The 25,017-nt window shown below is 42.1% G+C and overlaps 1 protein-coding gene across 1 annotated transcript; it reads left to right on the top strand.

Annotated features, from left to right (window-relative positions):
- The first annotated feature begins 8,948 nt into the window (after nucleotides 1-8,948).
- On the top strand, nucleotides 8,949-23,225 carry NRBF2 (nuclear receptor binding factor 2). Its single transcript, XM_082286093.1, has 4 exons — nucleotides 8,949-9,074; nucleotides 18,792-18,876; nucleotides 20,554-20,594; nucleotides 21,696-23,225. The coding sequence occupies exons 1-4, from the start codon at nucleotides 9,021-9,023 to the stop codon at nucleotides 22,410-22,412; spliced, it is 897 nt and encodes a 298-aa protein (XP_082142219.1). The 5' UTR covers nucleotides 8,949-9,020; the 3' UTR covers nucleotides 22,413-23,225.
- The last annotated feature ends 1,792 nt before the right edge of the window (nucleotides 23,226-25,017 follow it).

The raw sequence follows: 25,017 nt of genomic DNA, 5'->3' as shown, positions 1-25,017 counted from the left end.
GCAGCAGGGTGTCAGGCACATGGAATGCACTTGGTCTGTTCATTTTTACCTTAATTACACTATTGTGGCTTTGCAGGAGGTGTGCAGAAAGACACATGGGGGGTTCATGTTCACAGCCTAGATCTACAAAGATAAGATGGTTTCACTCTGGAAAGCCAGAGAATGTGCCTCTACTGCTGCAGACAGCAGCTTTCTTTTCAGCTTTACTCCAGTAATTAACATGTTAATATGAAAATTTGGTACTCATATTTGGCCATAATTCTATATTGCACTTTTAACTGACAGCCAGGAAATAAAACACTGAACTGGCTCTTTCCTGCTGTGTTTAAAGCTGAGAGAGACCTAATTGTATTCATCTACTTACATTTCCTGCACTAGTAAAATTTCAGATGGGATGTGCTTATGTTGTCCTATGTCTGCCTTGGACATCCACCCCCCCACTCCCATAACCAAAAAGTTCAACTTATAATTTTGAGCATGACTCTTCTTTGTAATGAACAAGTTCTTTACCCAGAGTAAAACTCCATCTCATGAGGGTTAGATGACACTTTAGAAGCTAAACGATGAATCCTAAAAAACAGTACTGGAGGGAGTACTAGCTAAAAGACTGCAACAAAACATTTCAAGTATTAACATGTCCCGAAAAAACTTAGTCCAGATAATTTAGAGCTCCTAGAAATAGATAGTCTGAGGTGCTAATTCAAAACTTTCAATGTTATAATCTATGATTATTCTTGTGTAGAATGTCAGTCCCATGGTACAGACTAAACTGGTCTCTTCTTTCATTTGTTTGTACCTTATATATAAAAATAAAAGGGAGACAGTCTTGTCATATAACCATCTTTTTGGTAGACTCTTATGCCAAGATAACAGATGTTACTGGATTTAATTTTGACTATGTGAAGTAGCATACAAATCCTGCTTAACTGCATAATTAATTGTATTCAAAAATGAATGCATTGCATAGTACTTGCCATAAGACCTTTCCAAAATGCCGTTTGCTTCTTCATGTCCTGGTCTAACTTTCAATCCTTTTTCTTGTTTTGAAAGATTATGAGGGGTGTAAGACTGCATGTTTACCAGCATGGGAAATCTCAGTGCTACTGCACTCCAAATAAATACTACTCAATTCTGCAGCTATATTCTGAATATTAAGAGCAATAAATATTTAACGTGCTTAGCTGGATTTTTTTTTGACAACTTGCTTTTTGCTAGAAGTCATTCCATATAAAGTATTCCAAGGGAAAGCATACAGATAAAAAAGGCAGAAAAGGAAATTAAAATGCTTAAATGGATACAATGAAATTAAGCACCAACTGGGAAGAAGCACTGAGTACCAATGTATCTTGGTAGCACAGCTGAGCTACTGGTTTATTACTGGTTAGCTGTGTGGCACAAGGACTTCAGTTAAACACCTTCTGCTATAAAAGAGGATTTGGTATTTTTTACATGTGATCAGCTCATAAAACCTAATGTGAACAGTTATGAGAATAATTAAAGCAAATCACTAAGTTATCTTCCTCCATACCCAGATAAGTTCTGTACAGTTACAAGATTAAAAATCACAAAATTCCTGTGAGTGTAAGACCTAATAAAAATGGAAGAATACATCCAAACCCACAGCTCTTACCTCAGGCAAACTCCCACTGGTGTTGGCACCTCATGCGATGCAGAGAAGAGTGCAGACACTTCAAACAAAATTGCCTGGAAAGGTTTGATTCACTCTCACTTGATTAATTGAATGAGTATATTATAAGTCAGTCTTGCAGCTCTTGCTTTTCTCAGGAATGGAAACATACCAGAAAAAAAAAGAGGTAACTCAAGGTTCTCAGTAAACTTCAGATCAGAGTATGATGTTATGGCTCAGGCCTTCAAAAATCTGCAGGTTGCCACTAGAATCATCTGTTAAAAACAAGATCCAGCTTTTAATGACCCAACATAGCTTTGTAGTCTACAGAGTTGTGTCAAATACCAGACCTTTTGTCAGAAAGTCAACTTGAGATCCGTCTATTTCTTTGCATTACAGTCTCAGAGAGGAAAAACAAAAGAATCCAGAAAATTTTTGACTGAACACTCAGGACATGTGATGTTCACTGTATGTTGAAAATGTGTCAGTTTCTAAGGGCGAGGAAAAGAATAATGTTCTGTCCAGAGAAACACAGTTGTGGAGTTAGGATAAGAGAGCCAGTTTAGAGAAAGAAAAACAGAATTAGTACTAGTGATGCAAGAACAGAACCTTCATATCCTTTAGCAAAGTAAAGCTGCTAAACAAACCTACTTTTGTCCAAGCTTTTTAAATCCCAGAAACCAGAGCTGAAAGGGTCTTTTAAATTTGTGGATAAGGCCAGCTGAGAGAAGCATTTTATTCAGCTGCCTGTGGCAGCATTTAGGAAGGCAGTAACAGAAGCAAGGATGCAGCAGAGGGCCTTTCAAAGATGAGCATGAGTGGAGCAGCAGGTCTGAGTTGAGGAAAGAGGGTTAGAGGTGAAAGGGGATTTGTGGCAAGGGCATGAAAGTGATGAAAGGGAGGGTGGTGGCTTTATAGTAGAGCTGTATGAGAGAAAATGTACTAAGAAATGTTAGGAAGAGCCTTGGGGCCATGGAGCATTCATGAAAAACATGGAAATTCTCACATTTTGATTTCTCATCACTGTCAGATGGCCAGTTCTTTTCAACCACCATTTTAGATGTCAGAAATATATCAGCCCTTTTCAATATAAAATAAAAAGTCAGTATATCACTGACATCACTATGCTCTCACAAAATACTGAAAACAGGAAGGTTGCTGCTCAACTTAATACTGAGGGCTTATGAACACAAAGACAAACAGTTTTCCTGGTATCTTGCACCTGGACAAAGTATTGCAAAGGAATACTACTTAGCCTTTCACCATTCCCACCAACTCCTTTACCTAAATTAGTTGTTCTGAGCAAAGAAATCACACTATAAATATAATTAGTTACTTGGAACCTGATCTAAAGTCTAATGAAATCAGCATAAAGCTTACAGAGAGAATGAGCTATAAAGAAAATATTAGTTTGATTGCTGTGGGCAAAACTACTTTCAGATCTAAGCAGAGGATTTAGCTATTTTATTCTGCAAGCAATGAGAAAATATCTTCTTGATTCTAAAACTAAAATAAGAGACCTAATTAATTCTGGAGCACCACAGCCATATACATTACTTCTTAGTATGCAGGAATCCAATAGTTTCTTTTTTAAACAGCAGTATTTAAAAATACATTTAATTTAAATGGTTGTGGTTCCTCTTTTCAGTAAACACATGTGAAGGCATACATTGTGTTTAAATATAATAAATACAGCTAAAATCATGCATCTGGGTCAATCCTCTGCATGTAATCAGGATTATGAAAATTTAGTTTTTCTTATCTTTCTCAATAAATGGTCTGTGTACAGACGACTGGAAATTTATTCAGACATGGTCTTGGTTGTGTTCTTGTTTTTTAACTCACCAGTTCTTTCTTCCCTGCAAATTTGACTGATTTCAAATTCTGTCAGTTGCTCTGGTAGCTAAGTGCCAAACTGTGGTTGCTGATTTCTAAGCTGTGCTCAAGTTCTTTCAGAGAAAAAATTCTCATGCCAAGGCACTGTAAATTGTAAGTTTTCTGCCCATTTTAACGACTCACTCTTTTGGTTCTGATTGCTGACCACATGTAATTATAAAGGAAAAGGCCACAGAGGACCTTGAGAAGGCAAAATCCAAATAGACACAAAAGGGGTAAAGGTGACTGGAAAAGCTTTTCGTTCAGTTTACACCTTCTCCAAGATTTCACTGTCCTGAACCCTCCAGTCCTCTGAATGAGGTTTCTTCAGCCCCGGTTGTCAAAGCCCTCCTTCACCCAAATGCCTTGCCCACAGCTCCTCTCAGGCATTCCCCAGAGGCAACCCAAAGAGACACAGCACATCCAGGGGGAAATCCTAAAATCTGGTTATTCTGAAAAATCTGACAAATGGAAGGAGGCCCATCAGTTTGATGGCTCTGTATACGTGTGGTGGGAAAAAAATTGTCAGAGGAACAGGGGAATCCCTTTTGTTTCAAAAGTGCTTCTTCAAAGAAACAGACATCCCCATGTCTCTTTGAGGAAGGCACTGTGTGGGAGGCTCTGTGGGCCCTCCTACAATGCCATGACTGAGAAGCCTGTCTTTAACTGGAGCTTCACTGAAAATGCACAGTCCAGATAAAATGCAAAGGCACAAAGAGTAAATAAAGAAGTAGTCAATGCTAAGCAAAGTGTGGGCCGAGGAATTCTGCCTCCTAAGGAGGTGACAGTCAAATGAAGCTGGCTCATCATGTGTGTCAAAAGCAGCATCAGACAGGTAAATAGCAATTCTACACTTCCCTCCTACTCTAAAATTCCACCCTTAAAACGCAGGGTATTTTAGGAAGCTTCCTGCTGACAGGCACATCCTGCCCAGAATTACATTTTAATAGCTCTTCTTTTAGACAAACATTTAATTTATACTTACACAGTCAACATGCTATTCCCATGCAGTCCCTTGGGAGGAGCAAAACATGCAAAACACAGAAAGGGTGGTAATGTAAAGAAATAATCAGTCTTAGTTCATTGATAAGTTTGCAGATAATGTAGTAGAGTATTTACTACGGTTCTGTTTTCTCTGGAGGGCAACTTTTTATCTCTTGGATCAACTCCATAGACTCTGGCAGAAAACAGTAGCCATTTTCAGTCCTGTGCAGAGGAGGTTGGCACACCATCTGAAATGAATATGTGACATCCAGCACTCCAGAATCTTGGTATTTTGGACAAAAATCCACAAAATGCCCCAAGACTATTCTCTGAGTAAAGAAAAACTTCCATATAAATTTAGATTTTTTGAAGTAGCAATAACATCCCTATATCACATTAAAGCTAATTTTACAAAGATAGAGATAAGGTTACAGGTTTTACTTGCTTTCTGCAGCCACTTCAGGGCTTTGCAACATGATGCTTCTTGAAGGACCGGGGCACAATGGTATTTTCGTTTTGCCAAAGCCAAGAAGTACTACCTATCCACACACTGGCTTGACACAACAACACAGCCCCTAAAACCTTTATTCTGTTGATACAATATCCCTCAATCCTTTAGGTTCCATTCTACAAGTGGTAGATTGGCCCAGCATGTTACTCCTTTTTCCACGGAAGATAATGTGTCTTGAAATGAGCACTGACTGTCTCTTAAAACCCAATAAATTAAATTGCCTTCCCTCAGCCAGCAGCAGGAGTAATGGAAAACATTTCTCAGAACTAGTTTGTTTGATTTCTACGGAAGTGTTCGACCTAATGATCTATTTTAGCAAATTGGTGTGACTTATGGATAACTGATAAGCACACAGCAAAAACCAGCTACACAATTACCTGTCACAAGTCAAATATTTTATGCAAAATTAAAAATTATACACAAACAGATCAGGAATACAGTTTGAATAAATAAATTAATTAAAATCTCCAGTTCCATCACCAAAGAAGAAAAAAGAAAAGATAGTAAAGTGGCTAGAAATAACAGCTTGACAGTATGTAATTTAACTGCCAGTGTATCTAAAATCTCATCCTACATAATATTTAGCAAGATCATCAACATCTGCCTCTGAATTAACGCAGTATGGAAAAGGATAATCAGCCAGCTAAGTGTGTAAGAGCCGATGTTTAGATGCAAGAAAATCAGTAAATTGTGACACATTAACTCAGTATAATGTCATTAACAACTGAGCAACCAAGCTTTGTGCTCGAATGTAAAGACCTTTGGCAAACTTCTTCCTTTGTAGCACTACCGGAAAAGAGAGGAAAAGGCCAGGCTGCACAGGGCTGAGGATTAGAGAAGGGCTTGTCACTGTGAAGAGGTACAGTGACCAAGTGGGATGGCCAAAATGGGTGCTATACTCCTACAGATAACAGCTAAATATTACACTTTCATGAGTGTGTGTCCATGAACTAAAAAGAAAGGAAACATAATGGTTCAGTACAATAAAACAATTCAATTTTATTGTCTCAAGTCTGAGTGTTAGTGCTGACAGTGAAGTGCCAAGTACCCTTTCTCCTTCACCCAGGCCAACCTGTGCCTTTAACAACTGTTACAGGACAACTTCACCTATCTACTACTCAATCAATGGGCTCTAGTTCAAAACCATCTGGACTACATGGGATCTGACTTGCTGATATATAATGAAACAAAGTGATAGATAAATTCTTGCAAATGAAAATGGGAACTAGCAAGGTGTCTTTGGGAAGCTCCTTGCCAGAAGAGACTATCTCGTCTAACCACATATGTTAGAAGGAAAACTCCCCCCAGCACTCCCATGTTGCAGAGCTAGTCCCTACAGCACAGGGATAGCTGAGAGCTATGGCATATCAGGCCATGTGGGCTCCCTCAGAGACCCACAGACGCCACTCATGCCTGAGGATCGCAGCTATAAAGGGCACAAAGGAAACTCTGAGCTTTCTTTACTTGCTGCTAATTAGCTTTTTCACTTCTTATTTTCTGGATATCTCAACTTCAGCCCTACCTTCTTTTCTCTCTCCCCTTTTTTCTCACCTTTTTTCCCCTTTCAGACAAATATTGCCATGCTCCTATGAACTCGTGCCACCTTTTGTTCCATCTGACAAAGTTACACACAATCCCTCTATAGCACTTTTCTCCTCTGGTCTTCACAAAACACAAAAGTTGTGTGGACCACGATGCTCACTGTGTTCAGTGGTGTAACAGCTCAGTGTCCTGTTCAGTGCCCTGCTTTGATGGTCTCTCTCAAGAGAGTGTATTTTGAATAATTAATCACAGAATCATTGACCTAACACTGCCAGGTCCACCACTAAACCCTAAGCACCACATCTGCAGGTTTTCTGAATACTTCCAAGGACTGCTATTCCATCACTGCCTTGAGCAGCCTGTACCAAATGCCTGACAGCCCTTTCAGTGAATAAATTTTTCCTAATATCAAATCTAAACCTCCCTGGGTGCAATTTGAGGCCATTCCCTCTTATTCTATCATTTGTTACGTGGGAGAATTGACACTATTGTGCTGTTAGCACATACATGGTGATAGGGCAATTTTAGTACCATTGCCATTGTCACCTGTTTCCATATACTGCAATTCCTGCGATGAAAAGCCATGAGGAGCCCTGGTACTTTTACTGCTTCATGACTCCACTGGGGGAACTTTTCCCCACAGGAATCCCACTCTCCCCTCATCACAGCCCTTGGTGTCTGTCCCTTAAGCCTCTACCTAGAGCTTTTAAAGTGTTTTTTGAGCTCCCATGGGATAGAAGGGTTTAGTAGCAGAGCCTTTTCCATTACCTCACATTTTGCTCTATTCCCATCACTGAGCATCATTTGGAAGAAAGAGCTATCACAGTAACTTGAACACAGAGAAAAATAGCAAGAATATAGCTGAGAGGTGAGGAAGATAGTTCTCTTTTTAAAGCATTTCAATTAAACTCACCCAGTGCTGGTTTTAAAGCTTCTGTGTGGCAGTATCTGAGTGCAGAGTTTTAGAGGCCTCAGACTGACAGTATAGCAGCTGGCTTCTGGTGTCTACGTACAACTATACACAAATTTTACTTGCCAGTTTCAGCCTTACATTGGCTTACATCCATTATTTTGAATTATATCCTCCTGACATTTATTAAAGACCTGGGGATGCTGACTTGACACTGCACAGAATATGATGCAAACTCAAACATAACCATTTCTTACTCTTTGAGAGCCACGTCACTTATTCCTAGGCAAGGTTTTGACCAGGCATTCATATTTTCATGCATGATTTCTTTACATCCTCTCTGTGCTGCATTATAAAAGGCACTTATTTAACTGGTGTTGCACTAAAAACCTCTATGAGCCATGCTGGGGGCACTTTTCCCCATGGACACCCCATTCTTCACCTCAGCAAGCCCCAGCAGGCAGCAGGGCATAGAAAGGCATTAAATAACACTGATAATGAGGGCATTAAATAATACTGGACCAAGTATCATATCTTGGGGTATGCCACTCATCACTGGACACCAGTGGAACTCTGCCACTGATCACAGCCCTCTGAGCCTGGCAGCTCAGCCAGTCTTCAGTCCATCTCTGGGTCCATTTATCTAGACCACGCTTTATCACTTCCTGTACAGTGATGGAGATTGTCAAAAGCCGTACTAAGTCGAGACAAACGTGCATACGTGGCTGCAAACTTGGATTAGAAATCTCTCTGTAAGGCTAATCACCCTACAGAACAATCGTTAATACCAAAATACTTCAAAATCAAGATCATAAGCAGCAATCTCCAAGGAGTGGCTGAGGTCACTTGGTTTGTTTAGCCTGGAGGAGACTGAGGGGAGCCCTCACTGCGGTCTGCAACATCCTTATGAAGGGAAGCAGAGCGGCAGGCACTCATCTCTTCACTCTCGTGACCACTCACAGGACTCGAGAAAATGGCATGAAGCTGAGTTAGGGGATGTTTAGGTTGGATGTCAAGAAAAGGTTCTTCCCCAGAGGGAGGTCGGGCACTGAACAGGCTCCCCAGGGAAGTGGTCACGGCCCCAAGCCTGACAGAGCTCAAGGAGTGTTTGGACACCATTCTTGAGCACATGGTGTGACTCTTGGGGTGTCCTGCGCAGGGCCAGGAGCTGGCCTCGATGATCCTGATGGGTCCCTTCCAACTCGGCATATCCTACGATTCTAAGATTTCCTTATTTTTCTTTTTCCCTTCACCACTTTAGGTCTTAACTTCTCCAAGAAGCAAGGAAGGTGACGTTTTTCTTTATTTATTTTTCTTCACCCTCGTTGACTGGCACACCCTTATGGGAAGGGTGAACAAATCCCTCTCCATTCCTGATTTCCCCCCCCACTCCGCGCTCTGCCCTCAGGGCGGGAGGCGCGCGCGGCGCCCGTTGCCCCGGCGACGCGGCCCCGTAGTCTCGCGAGGCGCGCCCGGCTCTCGCGGGCAGAGCGGAAGCGGCCGCCGTGTTTACAACCCGCGCCGGGGCCGGGACGCGCCGGGCCGGGGGCACCGGCGAGCGCCCCCCGCCCATGTGCCCGCAGCCCCCGCCGCCCATGGAAGTGATGGAGGGGCCCCTCAACCTGGTGAGCGCGGGGAGTGGAGGGGAAGGGGGGTGCGTCCTGTCAGCTGGTGCCGCCGCTGCTCCCGCCGCTCGGACAGCGGGAAGAGGGTGACACCCCTCGGCTCCTACCCACGGGTAACCGGACGGAGAGGCGCGACCTGAACAGAAAAAGGGGCTCTCGCCGCCCTTCTTTCCCCCCAAACGCCTGTTCAGGTCTCGTGCCAGGCCCTGCCCGGACGGGAGCGGGGCCCAGCGGCCGTCCCGGGCCGGAGGCGGCTCCGGGGAGGGAGGAGGGTGCGCTCGGCCCGGTCCCGCCGGGGGCAGCGCTGCTCCGTGCCCGGGAGCGCGGCGGGACGGGAACCACCCGGGGTCCGTGTCGTGGCTTGTTTAGATTGGAGGGGTGTGTGGGGACATGGCGTTGCAAAAGCGAGAGACAAGGGAAGTTCAGGAAGGAAGCGTCTAAAGGAAACGTCTGGATGACACAGGCCATATCTACGAGAGTTTCAAGAGTTTTAGAGGCTTGTCGGGGCCTAGTACTGGCTAAGTGCTTCCTTTAATTTCGGAAGGTGAAATGCTTTACAACCTTAAATCAGTAATTGGTCTGCTTAAACTAAATTACTAAGGAACCTGAACTGAAACGCAGGTGGTCTGAAAAATGCATCTTCACAAAAGCTTATCAGATGTTAAACAGCCTAAATTGGCAGGTCTCTGCCCCATAGGCAAGATCTAGGTCAAGAAGAGTTAGTTCTCTGCTGCCCTGTGGGTTTTACCAAAGCTGTACCTTGGCTATGTGGTGACACACAGAGCATTCCCTTAGAAAACAGGCTTTGGTCCAGCAGTCCAGTTAGCCAGAGGCAGCACACTGGGAATACAGCTCTACTGCTTTCAGGAACGAGTTTGATCCAGGAGTTGTTTAGACATCACCATGCAAACTTCAGACTTGTGTCAGTTTAGTTTTTAATCAAAGCTTATTTACACCAGGATGGTGTCAGTGCTGACAAATCCTTGCCGACAGAGTCAGGTATTTCTGGATTGCTCTCCCTAGTTTCAGAAAGACTTAGAGAACTGTCATTGCAGACCACCCATGGAATTAGGGCTGACAGTGTAGTAAGGAGATGATGTATTTAGATCTGTAGTATGTCAGCATCGTGCTGTCTCACTTTTTACTCTGTCTACTGAAAGACTGATTAAAATAAGGAACAGCAGGAAATAGGAAAGCTCTTGTAACCTGTTGATACCATGGGGTTAAAATCAGGCAAACTTAACAGCATGGTAATGCAAGAGGGCTGAACTATAGCTATTTCACAGACACTGTAAAAACCTTTTTAAAAAGTAGATCTAGTGCATAAAGTTGTAAAGAGGAAATGATAATTATACATTCGCTAGTAAATGTCTGAATGTAGCACCTTTTTTGGCAGTATCACTAGTCAGTAGTGTTTCTTACTGAAACCACTTAGAAAGATTGTAGGAGTGACACAAGTGTGACTAAAGCCTGGTTTATGACCTTGTGACCACAATAGGAGTGTGCAGTTACCATGCCTGTGTAGCTCCAGGCTGACAGTAAGGTCAAGACACTTCTGTGTAATGCACAATACAGAAAAAAAAGTTGTTTTACACACTTTCGTACACAAAATTATGAAATTGCCTGTGAATATGTTCCTACTGCCTGAGAGTGTCCTGAAATACAAAAACTTTTCTTGAAGCCAACCAAACCCATCAAATCACCCAACACCTAAACTACAAAGTGATTGTGGATACAGTAATTGTTAGTCTTATTTAGCTGCTATCAGTGGCTTAAATACAAGATATTTTCCCCTCTTTCATTATGTCACGGCTTGCCAATTTTCACAAAACGGATTATTCATCAGTTAAGGCTTTTCATGAGAATTTACCACAGTACTTGAATGTTGTTTTGTCTTGTAAAAATTAATTGTGGATCAGAGCATCTAGTCTTAGTTACTGGAAGGCATAGATACTGTCCTGATTTTCCTGGCCAGCTGATCTGACCACAAAAAAACCAAAAAAAACAAAAACAAACAAACAAAACCACCACCAAAAAACCAAAACCAACAAGCAAAAAAAACCCCAACAACAAAAAAACCGCTTACACTTTAATGCCATATCTTGTATTCTCCTGGCTTCCATTATGCTCTTTTTCTGCGACTTCTGAAAGATACATTTCCCTAAAATAATCTTTTATCATTATGGAACTGAATCTTCCTCAACCTTACAAATAAAATTTTTAGGTTTTGCCACTGAACTTAAAACCAGCATCAACTAAGTGCAGTCCCTGCACCAGCAGGCAGCCATGTAGCAGGTACCTAGCCCAGCTGATTACTTATTTCACACATAATCAGTGTCAAACCCAAAAACATCTCGCCATTCTTTTTACAAATTAAAACTTCTACTGTGAAAGCATGAAGATAAGTCTTCTGTGAATACTGCATGTTGTTACAGAGCATCTTAAGACCTTCTCTGTGCTGCTTGCTGTAGGGGCAATTCCTACTGCCATCTGATTTAGGCAAAGAATTTTGATCTCACATCCAGCCATGATTTTAATCTTAGGTATAGGAGCAAAAGTTACAAGTTAAAAAGCACAACCACACACTGCTGACTATCAGAAGCTTGGAAGTAACACAGTAAAAGTGAAGCAAATAGTATTAACCCCAGGAAGAGACTACAGATTGCTCCTTAAACAGAGTTTGACACCCAGGACTTCATAACTCTGCAGATTCTACTTTAACAGCTCAGTATTGTCCTGTAGGTAAGGAGCCGTACCACCTCTACCTTGTATTCTTCCTGCAAGGTAGTAGCATTATCATTTATGATAAAATACAGTCCAAAATCTGGTGAATATCTATCACCTTTTAAGTGTCCTGAAGCATAAAGGACCCAGCTTGAAGACCTGCTGTTTTGGTGAAAATCAGAAAGCACAGACAGGTAGCTGGAGTGAGAATAGCACAAAATGTGTATTCCAAGAATCTCATATAATGAGAGCTTTTAATATTAATGCTGTTAAGCCATTGGTAGCAACCATTCCAGTGCAAGCCAATCAATGGTTTACTCTAATGAATTATTTCAAAGTGAGGTAATACTGCATCCACACAAAGTCAAAATAAAAAGCAGAATAAATATGCAATATGGAAGTGTAGGAGGAGAAAATAGAAAACATCTATGAAAGTTCACTAGAAACCAAAGGATATAAACCACGCAGACTAATGTGTTTGAGACTTAATGCCAGCCTGCAGTTCTGTTATTTTCACTGGAAAACCAGGAATATTATGTTAATCTACAGAAACATCCATTGAACCCCATTTGTTTTCTTTGCTTTTTTAAAAAAAATCTTAACCTGGAAGCTGCTATACTTGATCTTCCAGTGTAAAATGAAGCAAAAAAAAAAAAAGGCAGATGCACTCAATTCTGAATTCAAATTAGAGAGAACAAGCTTGTAAGGTAACAAAAGGAGAAGTATCACTAGACAGACATGCTGAACACAAAGTCTGTTTTTACCACAGCGGTGGGAGAACTGAAAAGTGTGAACCCCCAGAGGCAGCAGCATGTCTGAGTAAAGTGACTGGAGGTGCATCAGATCCTCATCAGCTGAACAGCCAGATCAGTAATAGCCACCTTGGAAAAGCTCAACACTGTTGTGTGCAGGCATATAACTGCTGTAAAAGTACAGCTGATTTGTACAACACAAAACTGTTCCTTGTAGTACATAAAACAACTTGCAGCAGCTCCCAGTCAAGAACATAATTAGCTAAGTGATGGGTGCTTGACAAGCATTATTTCCTCACTGTACCTGTGCTGTTTGGGTACCTACCAGCAGTGCCTTTATGCTGTGTCACACTGGAGTTACATGCCTGTCATCAAGCCACAGAGTTCAGCTCTGAGTAAGCATGACCAGCAGTTTAAAGACCCAAATGAAGCCATCTCAGAGAGGCCTGGTGAGACAGACTGAAGCCACAGCTGAAGCCTTTCTGCCCCACTTGTTTTGAAGTTGTTGCTCTTGGAAGCTTGTTCACTGGACAATTTGTTGTAATGGTTCAGATGCTCCTGCTGAGAGGTAGCTCAGTTGCTGTAACAGCTTGAGCCATGTGGTTTAGGGCTAGATACAGAGGCCCAGACTGGTTTTGTTTATCAGGGTGATGGAACAGTTCTCACTTAGCTTGTAACCTCCAGTTAGCAAGACCTGTGTAGTACCAGCTGTGACATTATATATGGGGACAAAAAGAACATTGCCAAAGCAGCTGAGAACTGTAGGCATACAAAATTCCCCAGGGAGGTGGTAGAGTCACCGTCCCTGGATAAGGAAAGACTGGACATGACACTCAGTGCTGCCACGGGGGTGTTCAGTCATAGGCTGAACTCAATCTCACTGTCTTTTCCAACCTGATTCATTCTGTGAGTCTGTGAACATGGCTCTGACAAACAAGTTGAAGCATTTAGTGCTTTTATCATACTAAATGGATGAAAAGGAAGTGAATGAGGTTGATTTGACTATGCAGTAGGTAAAAGGATACCACACCTTAATGAAGGTGCAGGTGATCAGGGAAAGGGCTGCAGCTCTGCCTGTATGGGGTTTTGAAGACTCCACCTAACCTGAGCAGTGTAAATGCAAGTTGGGTTCATTCCAGATCTCTTAATTGCATTTGCATGGTGAGGAACTCAGACTAACCATTTTATCTGAAACTTGGAATAGGTTGGGAACACACGCGTAGTCAATTAGAGCTATTCAGTGAATTAATGGGGGTTGCCTAAACAACTGGTTGCTCACCTGCCTGTATATTTAAAGTCTAATACTCTTGCTTACATGCAAGTTGAACTTTAACATCTTTACAATTCAATACAAAGTGAGTGAGGAGTCTATTCTCAGCATTAACATTCTCATGAGAGTGTCACATACTTGTTTTGCTCTATAGGAACACTAACCTATAATTTACACAGTTGAGTCATTGTTCTGTCAACCTTGCTAAATGCAGGCTTTCAAAAACAGAAAATTGAGCTAACATGTGACTAGTGGTCTTGGTTGAACAGCCACAATGAGTTCTGCCATTTTTTGGTTCTCCTTTAGTCATCTTTTCTCTACAGAATACAAGTATTTAAAAATGGGGGTTTGCTTCTCTTGGTAAAGCTACACCATTACCATTTCTTTAGTCTTACTGCAAATATATATTCTCATTATTTAGCATAAGTTACAGTACAACTCTTTATTATTTTTGCTTTTAGTGTAACTGCTAGTAAATACAAACATTTTCCATGGTCACCCTGATCAAGGTTGCACTTTTTTTTTTTTTTTTAATAAATGGATACCCATAGTTTATTCTTGGACCTCTCACGTAAAGTTTTACACTTGTATTCTCTTTTCATTCCATTTTTTCACTGCATATGAGGACATACACATTCAAACCTTTCTAAATTCACCATTTCCTGGTAAGAATGGGTTTGAAAGAGGCTTCTGTAGGTGTAGCACTGACAGAGTGTGTGTGGGGTAGGGAGAACCATGGTGCACCACCTCATCCTTGTAGCTTGCTGCTGTAAACACCCACATGGAAAAACACTCTTCTGGATAATACAGAAGCAGTATGCACTTTCTGGCTGTTCAAAATGGAAAACAGACCTATATCCATAGGGAAACAAATCCTGAAATAGATCCCTCCTCTCTCAAAAAAGCCCTTCCTCTTTGTTTCAGCAGTAAGAGAGCACAGGTATTGATCTTTTCTAGCAAGAATAACTGGTATGCACAGTCCATACCATAAAATGGATGATAGCAGCATCAAACAGTGGTTTCACTTAAAACATTTACAAACAGAAACTTCTTTGCAGTTAAGCTTCCATCAGGCCCCATCATTTTAGCAGCTGGATTTTTCCTGCCTTTGTCATTTTAAGTAAAGCACTGTAATCTGTGCTCCATAATCACATTAAAATACATCATTTTCTGGAGAGTCCCTTGTAATATACAGAGAAGGCTGTAAGCTTAACATCTTGTACAAGGCTTTGTCCAGTGAAGAGCTGTTCCCATTAGTGGAACAGAGAAAAACAAAACATGTCTGTCTCAGCTACAGGAGTACTGTTGCAAATGACTGCTCTTAGGAGAGGGTAGTAGACCTACTCTGTTTGAAAATGAGTAGTATTACATCTGCCTTCTAAAAATACTGTTGAATCAAACAGGTTTTTTCCTGTTATGCTCCTTTCTATGATAGCTAGCAATCTACTAGAATTGTGTGGGAAAGGTAGCAGCTCTCCCTCCTTACCCCTCCAACCTAAGCTGGGATCCTACTGTGGTAGTCCTTTAAATTGTAACAGTATGCTATCTCTAGAAAGAAAACTAACATTGTTATTTTTTTCCTTTGAGGGAACATCAGTAGATCTGGCAAGTGGGCCTTATGACTTAGTTTCTCACAGCCTGCAGTCTCATCATTATCTAGTCTATAGTAGGAAAAAGAAAACCAAAGAAGTGGAGTGTTAGATTTTGGTTAAAGAAAGCTGTAGGTAAAGAGGAGACCCTCATTGCTGTTTGAGAGGATTGTTTGATTGGATTTTATTCTGCTGTTCAGAGATTACACAGGCAATGATTTGGGCTAGTTGGGTGGAAAAACCAAATAGGAACACTTCCCTAGAAGAGCAGTACAAACTTACAAAAGCAGGTATCATCCCTCAGCATCTCAACTACATTTGGAAAGCGTGTGGAAAAATGCCTACTTTACCTTCTGCAGTTGGTCCAGAGTGCTTCAAGTCACACAGTAAGGCTTGTACAAATCTCTTAAGAACCAAATACATTGGAGCAAGGTGAGGAAGGTTTTTAGCTGGGCCATCCTTCACTCACACCTGCTCCCTTTTACAAGAGTCAAGTTATTAGACCTGTCCATTTGCCTACTGGGAATTCCAGCTCATCAGGGTTGGGAGGGACATGTGGAAGTAGTTGTCAACCTGCTTCCCTTTTTTAATTCCATAGCTGGTTAATAAATTATAATTATTCTTACACCCCATCCTACGTTAATTTCCAGCACTGCAAGTGGAAGAGGAAAGAGAAGTCAGATCTATAAACCCACCATAGTCAAGCAGCAGGTGTTTCTGCAATCACAGCAGCAAGACCAAAGTCAAAGCAGTCCTGCTTGAATCTGCTGGGAACCAGCACTGCAGCTCCAGAGCTGTTGTGTAAATACCTTCCTCTAGCATAACATCAGACCGGGGATGAACTTGAGAGTAATCTTCTTCTCTTTATGATAGAGGACCAGTTCTTCCATTGCCAGTTTTATAATGGGATACAGGCCACTCCAAGTTTAAAATAGCTTTGCTAACAATGGTTTGAAGCTGCGTGGCTGAGTGTAACAGAGCACAAAGAATAAACCAGCAGAGTAGACAGGATGTAGAATCTCATCTATGATAATGGCTATTGAGCATCCAAATACTTCTGCTGCAGCTTCATCACTTGCTGCTAGGAAACAGCACCACTAATTTCTTCAAATTGCTTGTTGATAAATAAACTACTGTGAAAGCGGGAGAAATTCCTTGGTCCTTCCACAATCAACTAATTGGAACAAACACAGGTTAGAATAAATGAGCAAATATTTTCTTGTCAACCTGTCAGGAAAAGACAGGAAAAGAGGAATTCCTTGCCCATGGCTGACTGCAAAACAGCTAGTTTTCTCACACAGGGCTGTGCTTAAAACTAATTTTTCTCTGCTGTAGCTCCTGTTGTTTCCATTGGGAAGTCTGTTGCATCAGAGTAAGATGGCCTGACACGTATATTTTGATGTAAGATCAAGAAAGGCGTTGTGACCTTGTCATCAGAGGACTCTAGGCTTTGTTTTTGCCAGCATCTATGGACTCTTGTTTTCCTGATTTTATTTACAGTTCAGCCCAACTTCTTCAGACTCTCTTCAGCATCACTGGAAGTTAATTGAGAATGGAAATAGTTTAATTGCTCAATCAAATAAGAACGGAATGTCCTCAGATGTTCTGCATGTGCTTAAGTGATTTGATTAAGTGATCATACTCCAGCAGTTTAAAACACACGTGAATAATCTTTGAGAAGAATGGGACTCAAATTCTTATATGTAAAAACTAGTAAATGGAACTTGTCCCCTGACTTGTTGAATTGCTTTCTTAGTTCTTCTGTCTCTGGCTATTCTGTTTCCTCTTTCCCTGTTTATTTTTAGACCTGCCCATGCAATTTGCAGAAGCAGCTGTATCAATACTAATTTACTGAAAAATTGTTTTGCAAAGAACTAGCTCAGGTGTTTTTATGTCCATGACACAGCTAGTTTGTAATTGTAATCAAGCTGCCAGGAATAACCAAGGAGATGGCTCTATCTGTGCTGATACTGTTTGTTCATACCAACGGGAAATAAGTTTATCCTTCTGGCGTATGTCATTTGTAGCAGTCCATAGAAAAATGCCATAAACCAGATGATTTTCTAGTAGAAAAACACTTCCTCTTCTGAGATTATTTAACCTCAGGGTAGAAGAAATGGGAAATGCTGACAATGCTCTGAGGATTCAGTGAAGGTGAGGAAGAAGAATGTAACAAAGAGTATTTGTTGTGAAGAATCAAGGAGTTGTGTTTTAGATTTTTTAAGAACACACCATATTAGCATATGAAATCAGTTTCAGGAAAGCCAAATGTCTTCATGGAGTGATATAAGTGCCAGGGATTGCTTAAGAACAGCTGTTCCCCAAACGGGTGTTTTCTGTACAAGTCATTCTCTTCTGTGGTGTCAGAGCTGCTAAGATTCTGGTAGAAAACTGAACTTACTATAACACTGTAGGGCATAACTCCACTTGGCAAGCTGACAAACTGACCTGCATTTTGGGACTTGTATTTTAAATGGATGTTAATATAAGTACCATGTAAGTATCAGTACCTGATGTGTGTTTACTTCAAGCTCAACATGTAGTAAAGCAGTCCTGAGCAGTGTGTGTAGCTGACAGTCTCACCAGCCAGTGCTTGTAGCCTTTCACATTACACAGCGTGTCTTGGAGGAAGGGCCAGAAAATCCGTGTCTTGTAGTAATGATGAAAAAGACTTGCTTTCCTGAATGTTGCAGTGCTGGTTATGCAATACTGTTTCTCACTGAGCATATGCAAATACTTGCATCAAATGCTTGCTTTCAGCAACAACCTTAGTCTGTGTTGGTGGTTTACATTAGTGGTTTACAAACACTAGTATAGATTTAACTGTTGTACAGCAACAACGTGACTTTAATACTTTTAACTATGGCTGTGCTGCTACCATTAATTGGTGTGAGCTGCAGACAAAAAACCCCAATTTATTCACCCAAGAGGCAAAATGTCTTGGGCATGGGGCAGCAGAAAATGTCAAATCAGCTGTAAGATGTAACACAATTCAAATATCTTGCATTCTGCCAGGTAAATTGGTCCAAAATACTTAAAACTTCCTGTAACTTCTTTTGGCCTAACGCTCTTTCTACATGACTATGGTGTCTGCCTAGAAAGGAAAACATGTACTTTCTGAGGAACAGCTTCAAAAGTATTTTGTTGTGTACACACCAGTTTTGCTGCATTAACAAACTTCAGTTCTTAACAGTACAGGCTTTTCTAAAGTAGTATTAAAGAAGTCCAATTACAAAGCTTGGAAGGGAGTGAAGATCTGAGCCTAAAAGCCTGAGAACTGGGATCAGTGCGAGTTTCTTAGATATACTGGTTATTTTTAAGACAGGTATAACTATTTGTCCATTACCCCTCATTGACATAGTGCTCTTTTTTTAATTTTAAGGCTCACCAGCAAAGCAGAAAAGCAGACCGCTTGTTGGCAGCAGGGAAATATGAAGAAGCAATTTCTTGTCACAGAAAAGCTGCTGGTGAGTAGGTTATTTCTCACATTTCAGCTCTTAAAATCAGTTTCTAGATTTGCATGCACCAAGCCTGTCTTGAGTTCAAGAAGTGTTTGGACAACGCTCTCAGGCACATGGGATTCTTGGGGTGTCCTGCACAGGGCCAGGAGTCGGCCTCAGTGGTCCTGGTGGGTCCCTTCCAACTCAGCAGATTCTATGATTCTGTGTAAGTAGAATGTCTAGTTACTTGCAAAATTTTTATTTTTAAAATGTGAATTTGTTTTTCAGTCCAGATCAAGAATCCTTTTGCAAACCTTTTTTCTCATATGAGCAGCTAAAGACAGACATTTTCAAAGTTGTTTAGATTGGGGGTGGTTATCACTGTGAAGGCAGTTGTTGACTGAAGATGAAGCCAACACCTTGTGGTATGCACAGACTGAAGTTGGGTACCTGCTGTAAGCCAGTTTATACTTTGCATTTTCTTCACTGCTTTCATAGGCGAGGTCACAGTGCTTTCCCTGTTGGTAAAGGACAAATGTTTGCTTACAAAACTTCCCTTTCCTAATGTCTGCATCAAGGTAGCTAAGAACAGGTGATGAGCTCCCCAGAACCTGAGCAAAACAGCAGATTGCATCACAGGCCTCAACACTGCAGGGACAGCCTCTCCTGTGTGACATCTTGTGCATTTACCTGTTCGTTTAAATAGTCCTGCTTAATTATTTGTGTTGGAGTCCCTCAGCTCTCTGACAGTGTGGCAGCTACTTGGCAGAAGAAAGAGGAGGTCTTAATTGGTGCAACAAGTAGGACATTTTCAGGGACAGGGCTTGTGTAAAGACAAAGTAAGTGGCTACTCTGAACATGGTAACCTAGATACCAGGCGTTCTCACTTTCCATTCATAAATACTAGAAACCCCCATAAAGTGAGAAACTAATAGTTTCTTTGCTATTTATGAATACTCAGAGTGATGAGGGATTGCACTAATATTCTAAAATGCACTTTTCTTTTTCTTTTCTTTCATTTCATATACCAAGACAAAACCCAAAAATACAATGAATGCTTCTTGCTTTTCTTTGATGATTCTCTGCCATTGTCTTGCATCATTCCAGATTTGGCTGAGCATTTCTCACACGTTGTTGTTCTCAGCACTAGTAAGATATGCTCAAAGTCTAAAGGGCTGCTCTGACCCTTAAGCCAGCACATTTTCTGGTTTGGAGGGGAAGTTGGTGAAAAAAGTGAGGAACTAAAGACCATAACTTTTCTTCATGAATGTAACTTAAAAGCATGACTTCCTAAAACGGGTGGTGCCATAGGCAAGAGCATCTTATGTGTCGCATTTTGTTATAGACGGCTTATATGTTAAAAGTCTGGTCCTTAGCTATGTTTCTTCCCTTCATGGGAAAGCTTTTCTTCTGGGACTTTCTGGAAGTTTCTGCTGTTCTAAAAACAAACTGGAGCAACCCAAGCCAACAGGATACCACGGGAAGGGTGTAGATCCAGTTTTACGAGATCTTATAGTAATTTTTTCAGACTTTTGAAAAACAGCAGGTGTTTCCAGCCACTGTAATTGGGAAAATACTTTGCCTCTAGACTGCTGCCTTTATGTGGGGATCGAGCACACAGGTCTGAAGGCTTTTCTTGGCTGTTCTAGAAGTGTTCAGGTTTTGCAGCCGTGCATAAGTGCTGATGGATGTTCTGTCCCACAGGGTACCTTACGGACGCGATGAAGCTGACCCAGTCGGAGCAGGTGAGACCAGAGCGTGGCAGATGCCAGAGCCAGCCACAGCTCTGTGCTGCGCCCATGTGTCCCGTTGTGTCTGATCACATCCCTCCTGGGCATTAGCCTCTGCAAAATTTTCTGAACCCTTGGCAGCTGCCCCAGGAGTTTCACAAGTGTGGTAATACTAATCTTCCTAGAGAGTTTTTCCAAGTTTATATGGAGCAGGGACAAGAGAAATAACCCATCCAAGGGGTCTCCAACTTTCTAGTCTGCCAGACATCTTCAAGTAGGTGACAAAATTAGTGTCACGTTGAACTTTATCTGTGAGGCAACTTAGTATTTTGCTGAGACAAAAAGCCAAGCATTTCATCTACAGTATGTCATTTTGGTTTAATGAAGCCTGACTGGGGGTTCTCTAGAACAACAGCCCTGACACTTTTTTTATCCATTCCACAAGTCTATCTGTGAATGGAGTAGTGTAGTCTGCTCAGCACTTTCGTAGCAGCAGGCTTCGAGTTTAGCCAATATTATGAAATCAAATAACCCTTGGAGATGAGACATCTGTCTTTGCTCCAGCGGGTCATTCTTGTAGAAAAATGGTCTTTCGCCCAGGTGAGTTAATAACAACTATGCCACCCCCTTCATTAAACGTGGCTGAATCATTTGGGACCATACCTGGCCTTGGAGCAATTTGCTGCCTCATTTTGGGTGTTATTGATATGTCTACACAGATACCATCACAGAAGCATACAGAAAGTTTGCATTGTTTAGGCAGAGTGTGGCCATGCATGCCAGGTGAGTCTCTTCCGTCCTGGTGTTGGTCGCACCAGGACCAACTCAGTTAAACTCCGGGTGCCTTTGCCCAGAGGTGGTGTAGCCTGATCAGTGACTTTCAAACAAAAAGACCAGAGTTATGCTACATTTGGGTGACGTATCTGATTCTGTTGCACTGCACAAGCAGAGAGCGCATCCTGTTGGATTTAGTGTCTGAATGACAAAAGCTCCCCCCCTTGGGCATGTGGTGATGCTGTTTATGTAAATATTTACACACATGTAACTTAATGTGTGTGGATATTTGGGTGGGATTAGGGATCACCAACTAAATTGTTTAATCTTGTTCTTACTCAGGCTCAGCTATCACTGGAATTACAAAGGGATAGTCATATGAAACAGTTACTGCTCATCCAGGAGAGGTGGAAAAGGGCAAAGAGGGAGGAAAAGCTGAAAGCCCAGCAGAGTGCTGACAAGGAAGCAGCCACACATCTTCAGACTTCTTACAAGCCATCTGCTGAAGACTCTGATGATCAAAATGTACTGGCTCCTGTTACTCAGAAATACAGCTCTTCCACAGAGAAACATTCACAGGATATTCGGGGTGTCTTTGACAGGGACCCAGATACACTTTTATTTCTGCTTCAGAAAAAAAAGGAGCCAGTGGAAGCATGTATGGGGAGTAAAGCGCCAAAAGATGACAAAACAATAATAGAAGAGCAGGCAACCAAAATTGCAGATTTGAAACAGCTCATAGAATCTCTTGTAGCTGAAAATGAGAGATTAAGGAGAGAGAATAAGCAGCTAAAAGCAGAAAGAGCTAGACTCCAAAAATCTCCAGTAGACAAGGAGTTGGATGTAGATGCTGACTTTGTCGAGAAGTCAGAGTTGTGGGGTCTGCAGCAGCACTCGGAATCTGCTTCTTCAGCTGCAACTTGGCAGAAGTTTGCAACAACTGCTGGGAAGGCGAAGGACATTCCAATACCCAACCTTCCCCCGCTGGACATCCCGTCCCCTGAACTCCCGCTGCTGGAACTCTCCGACGATATACTGAAAGGGCTGATGAATAGCTAAAAACCAGGAAAAGTGCTCAGTGTAGTTACCCAAACTTGAGAAAAGGGAAAGCCACCAGGACAATGGTGATCTGAGGGCAGAAACATTTACCACAATCCTACTGTTGGAGAAAAGGCATTAAGCAACTTTGTTACTGTGAAATACACGTCATATCTGATCTACTTCATGGAAGTTAAAGGTACCATAGTTGGTATAAGATGGTGAGCTCTTTAGTCTTTCTCCCAATGTTTCAAACCAAACGACTGCCTGGAGAATGTTTCAAGTAACACAATCCTTCAGGGTTTTTAAGTATGCTATATGTAATAGTTACCTATAATGCCATAAATGATGGTGCAGAACCTAACTGTTATGGTTGCCAGTTGGCTGCCACTTCATATTGAAAAATGCTTCCTAGCATGAATTTGTGCATTTCATTATGCATAACTTTGTTAATTCAGATACAGTGCAATTTATACACCTCCTAGATGGATTTATGTGCCACACTGTACTCCTGACCACATTAACCTCAAGTCAGGAGAGATTTTAATTTCCATTCTATGAAGGAACCAACTTATTAGTTCTGTTGATGAGGGGTTTTTTTGGGGTTATCTGTTTACATAACTAATCAGGGTGCATTGAATCTAGCTATTGGTTTCTGTATAAAGTGACATGGTTTAAAATGAAAAATCTATACTTAAGGAAAAATACCCTTTTTGTTTTCAGTGATGCATGAATGGAAGTAATTCTAGCTGGCAGTATTTGATTGAAAAAGAAATTGTTTACAGCTTAACCTGATTCAAAACGGACAGGAAAATAAAAACCAAGGTGTTTTGACACTGTCTGATACATCTGTTCAAATGCTTCAGAGTATAAAGAACAAATTAGTACTTGCACTAAGTGTTAGTATACACCTACAGCTGAGCTTCTGTGTTCGTCATTCAGCAAATTCAAGAAAGCTGGGATGAATTCAGAGGGCCTTGCCCACCTGTGCAGTGACCTGGCTGACAGCCGGGTTCCAGCACTGCAGAGCGCTGGAGCATCAGCAGAGCAGTTCCTTGGGTTTGCTGGGGCACAGCCCAGCAGGAGCTGTAGGAACAGTGCTGGGTCTGAGCAGGGCCGTGCGGCCTCCTCACAGCCGGCCCTTCCAGCGTGGCTCAGCCCCTGCCCTGGAGCCCAACTGGGGCTTTCCCGCAGGGTTCCGCTGTGTAGTGGAGGCATCAATACCTTCCACTGTTACTGATTAGTGAAGTGTTCAGTATTGCAAGCTACACCATTTTAAGTTATTCTTGTGCTTGCTTTCTAAGAGTGCATTTTTCTTCCAGAATAGACTTGGAAGTGCAGCAAGAACACCTTACTGCTGTGCAAATTCTCCCCTTACTTCTGTATACCTGGTGTCTTCTGTGCTTGAAGGAGCGTAGGGACTGGAGGTTAGAAAAAGTCTATGGAAACAGAGGTAAGACAAGTTCATTAGAGGAGGTGCCTTGTGCTGAATTGTAGCTGGAATCTAATCTTGCTGGGGAAATAAAAGTTATTTTTCAGTTGGAGCAGTTTAGCAATTACCCCCATCCAGCTATGATGAGGTGACCTGTTCCAGGTCAGCCCCAGCTCACTGCTCCCACCAAAAGGCAAGTCCCAGTCTCTGCTGGCCCCTGCCTGGCTGACTATTCCAGGTAACAAGGCAGAGGAGGACAGTGTTTCTAGTCATGTAAGTAAAGCAAAGCAAATAGCATGTGCTTACAAGATGGAAATAAAATTATTTAAGCACCTACCTCATGCCACTGCCGGGGTGGCAGCTCAGGGCTGTTAACTACAGACAGACATTTTGGTGGTGTCTGCAAATGGCAGCTATAGGAGAAGGAAGCAATTTTTAGGTCTGTTGAAGTCAGGATTCCACTCAGGTGGAAGCACGGGAATTGCAAGCTCTACCTTCTTGATTTTAAGACTAAACTGTCCCTTCATGTATAGCTGCATAGATGAAACACCAGATCTGAAAGAAGCTGCTTCTCTGTGGGAAGGATGGCCGAGTACGGGCAAAACTCCACACTGCCACTTTCGAAAGTGGTGTTAAAACTTCTCCCTCTCCTGCAATGCAATTGTTTGTTTGTTCTTGCAGTCTGCCTACTCAACACATAACTGCTGCTGAATCCCAGCTCCAGGCAGTAAGGTTGAGCACAGGAGTGTTCCACTCTCGTGAGTGGTGCTGAATTTTTTAAAGTAAGGAATTCTTCAGTCTGAATCCAGAGCTAAGCAGTTACTCAGTGCATTGGAAGAAAGGTAGGTTGTACAGAATACTCACCACTAGAGGACAGGTTTTACAGATACACAGCGATAAACCTGAGGAAATTCTTCTCCCATGGCTATCAGCAATTAATTTATGCCCTAACAATTTAAAACTGTTTTAAGTTATTAATAACATCCGAGCGGGGGGCGGGTGCGGCCGGGCGCGGTTCCGCGGGGCTCCGGGTGGCCGGCCGGATCCCGCTCCGCTCGCCGCAGCCTTTGGCTACCACCGGCCGCCACCTGGTGGGAGCCCGGCGCCCGACTCGGGTCCTGCCGAGCCCCCGGGACCCTCTTCCCTCCGGCCGTGCCCTCGCTCTTGCCACCACCGAACTGATGGGCTCGATCC

This window comes from Coloeus monedula (genome assembly GCF_965178545.1).
Source record: "Coloeus monedula genome assembly, chromosome: 8".
Lineage (NCBI taxonomy): Eukaryota > Metazoa > Chordata > Aves > Passeriformes > Corvidae > Coloeus > Coloeus monedula.
The sequence above is the reverse complement of the archived record's forward strand: the minus strand, read 5'-3'. Positions and strand labels throughout refer to the sequence as shown.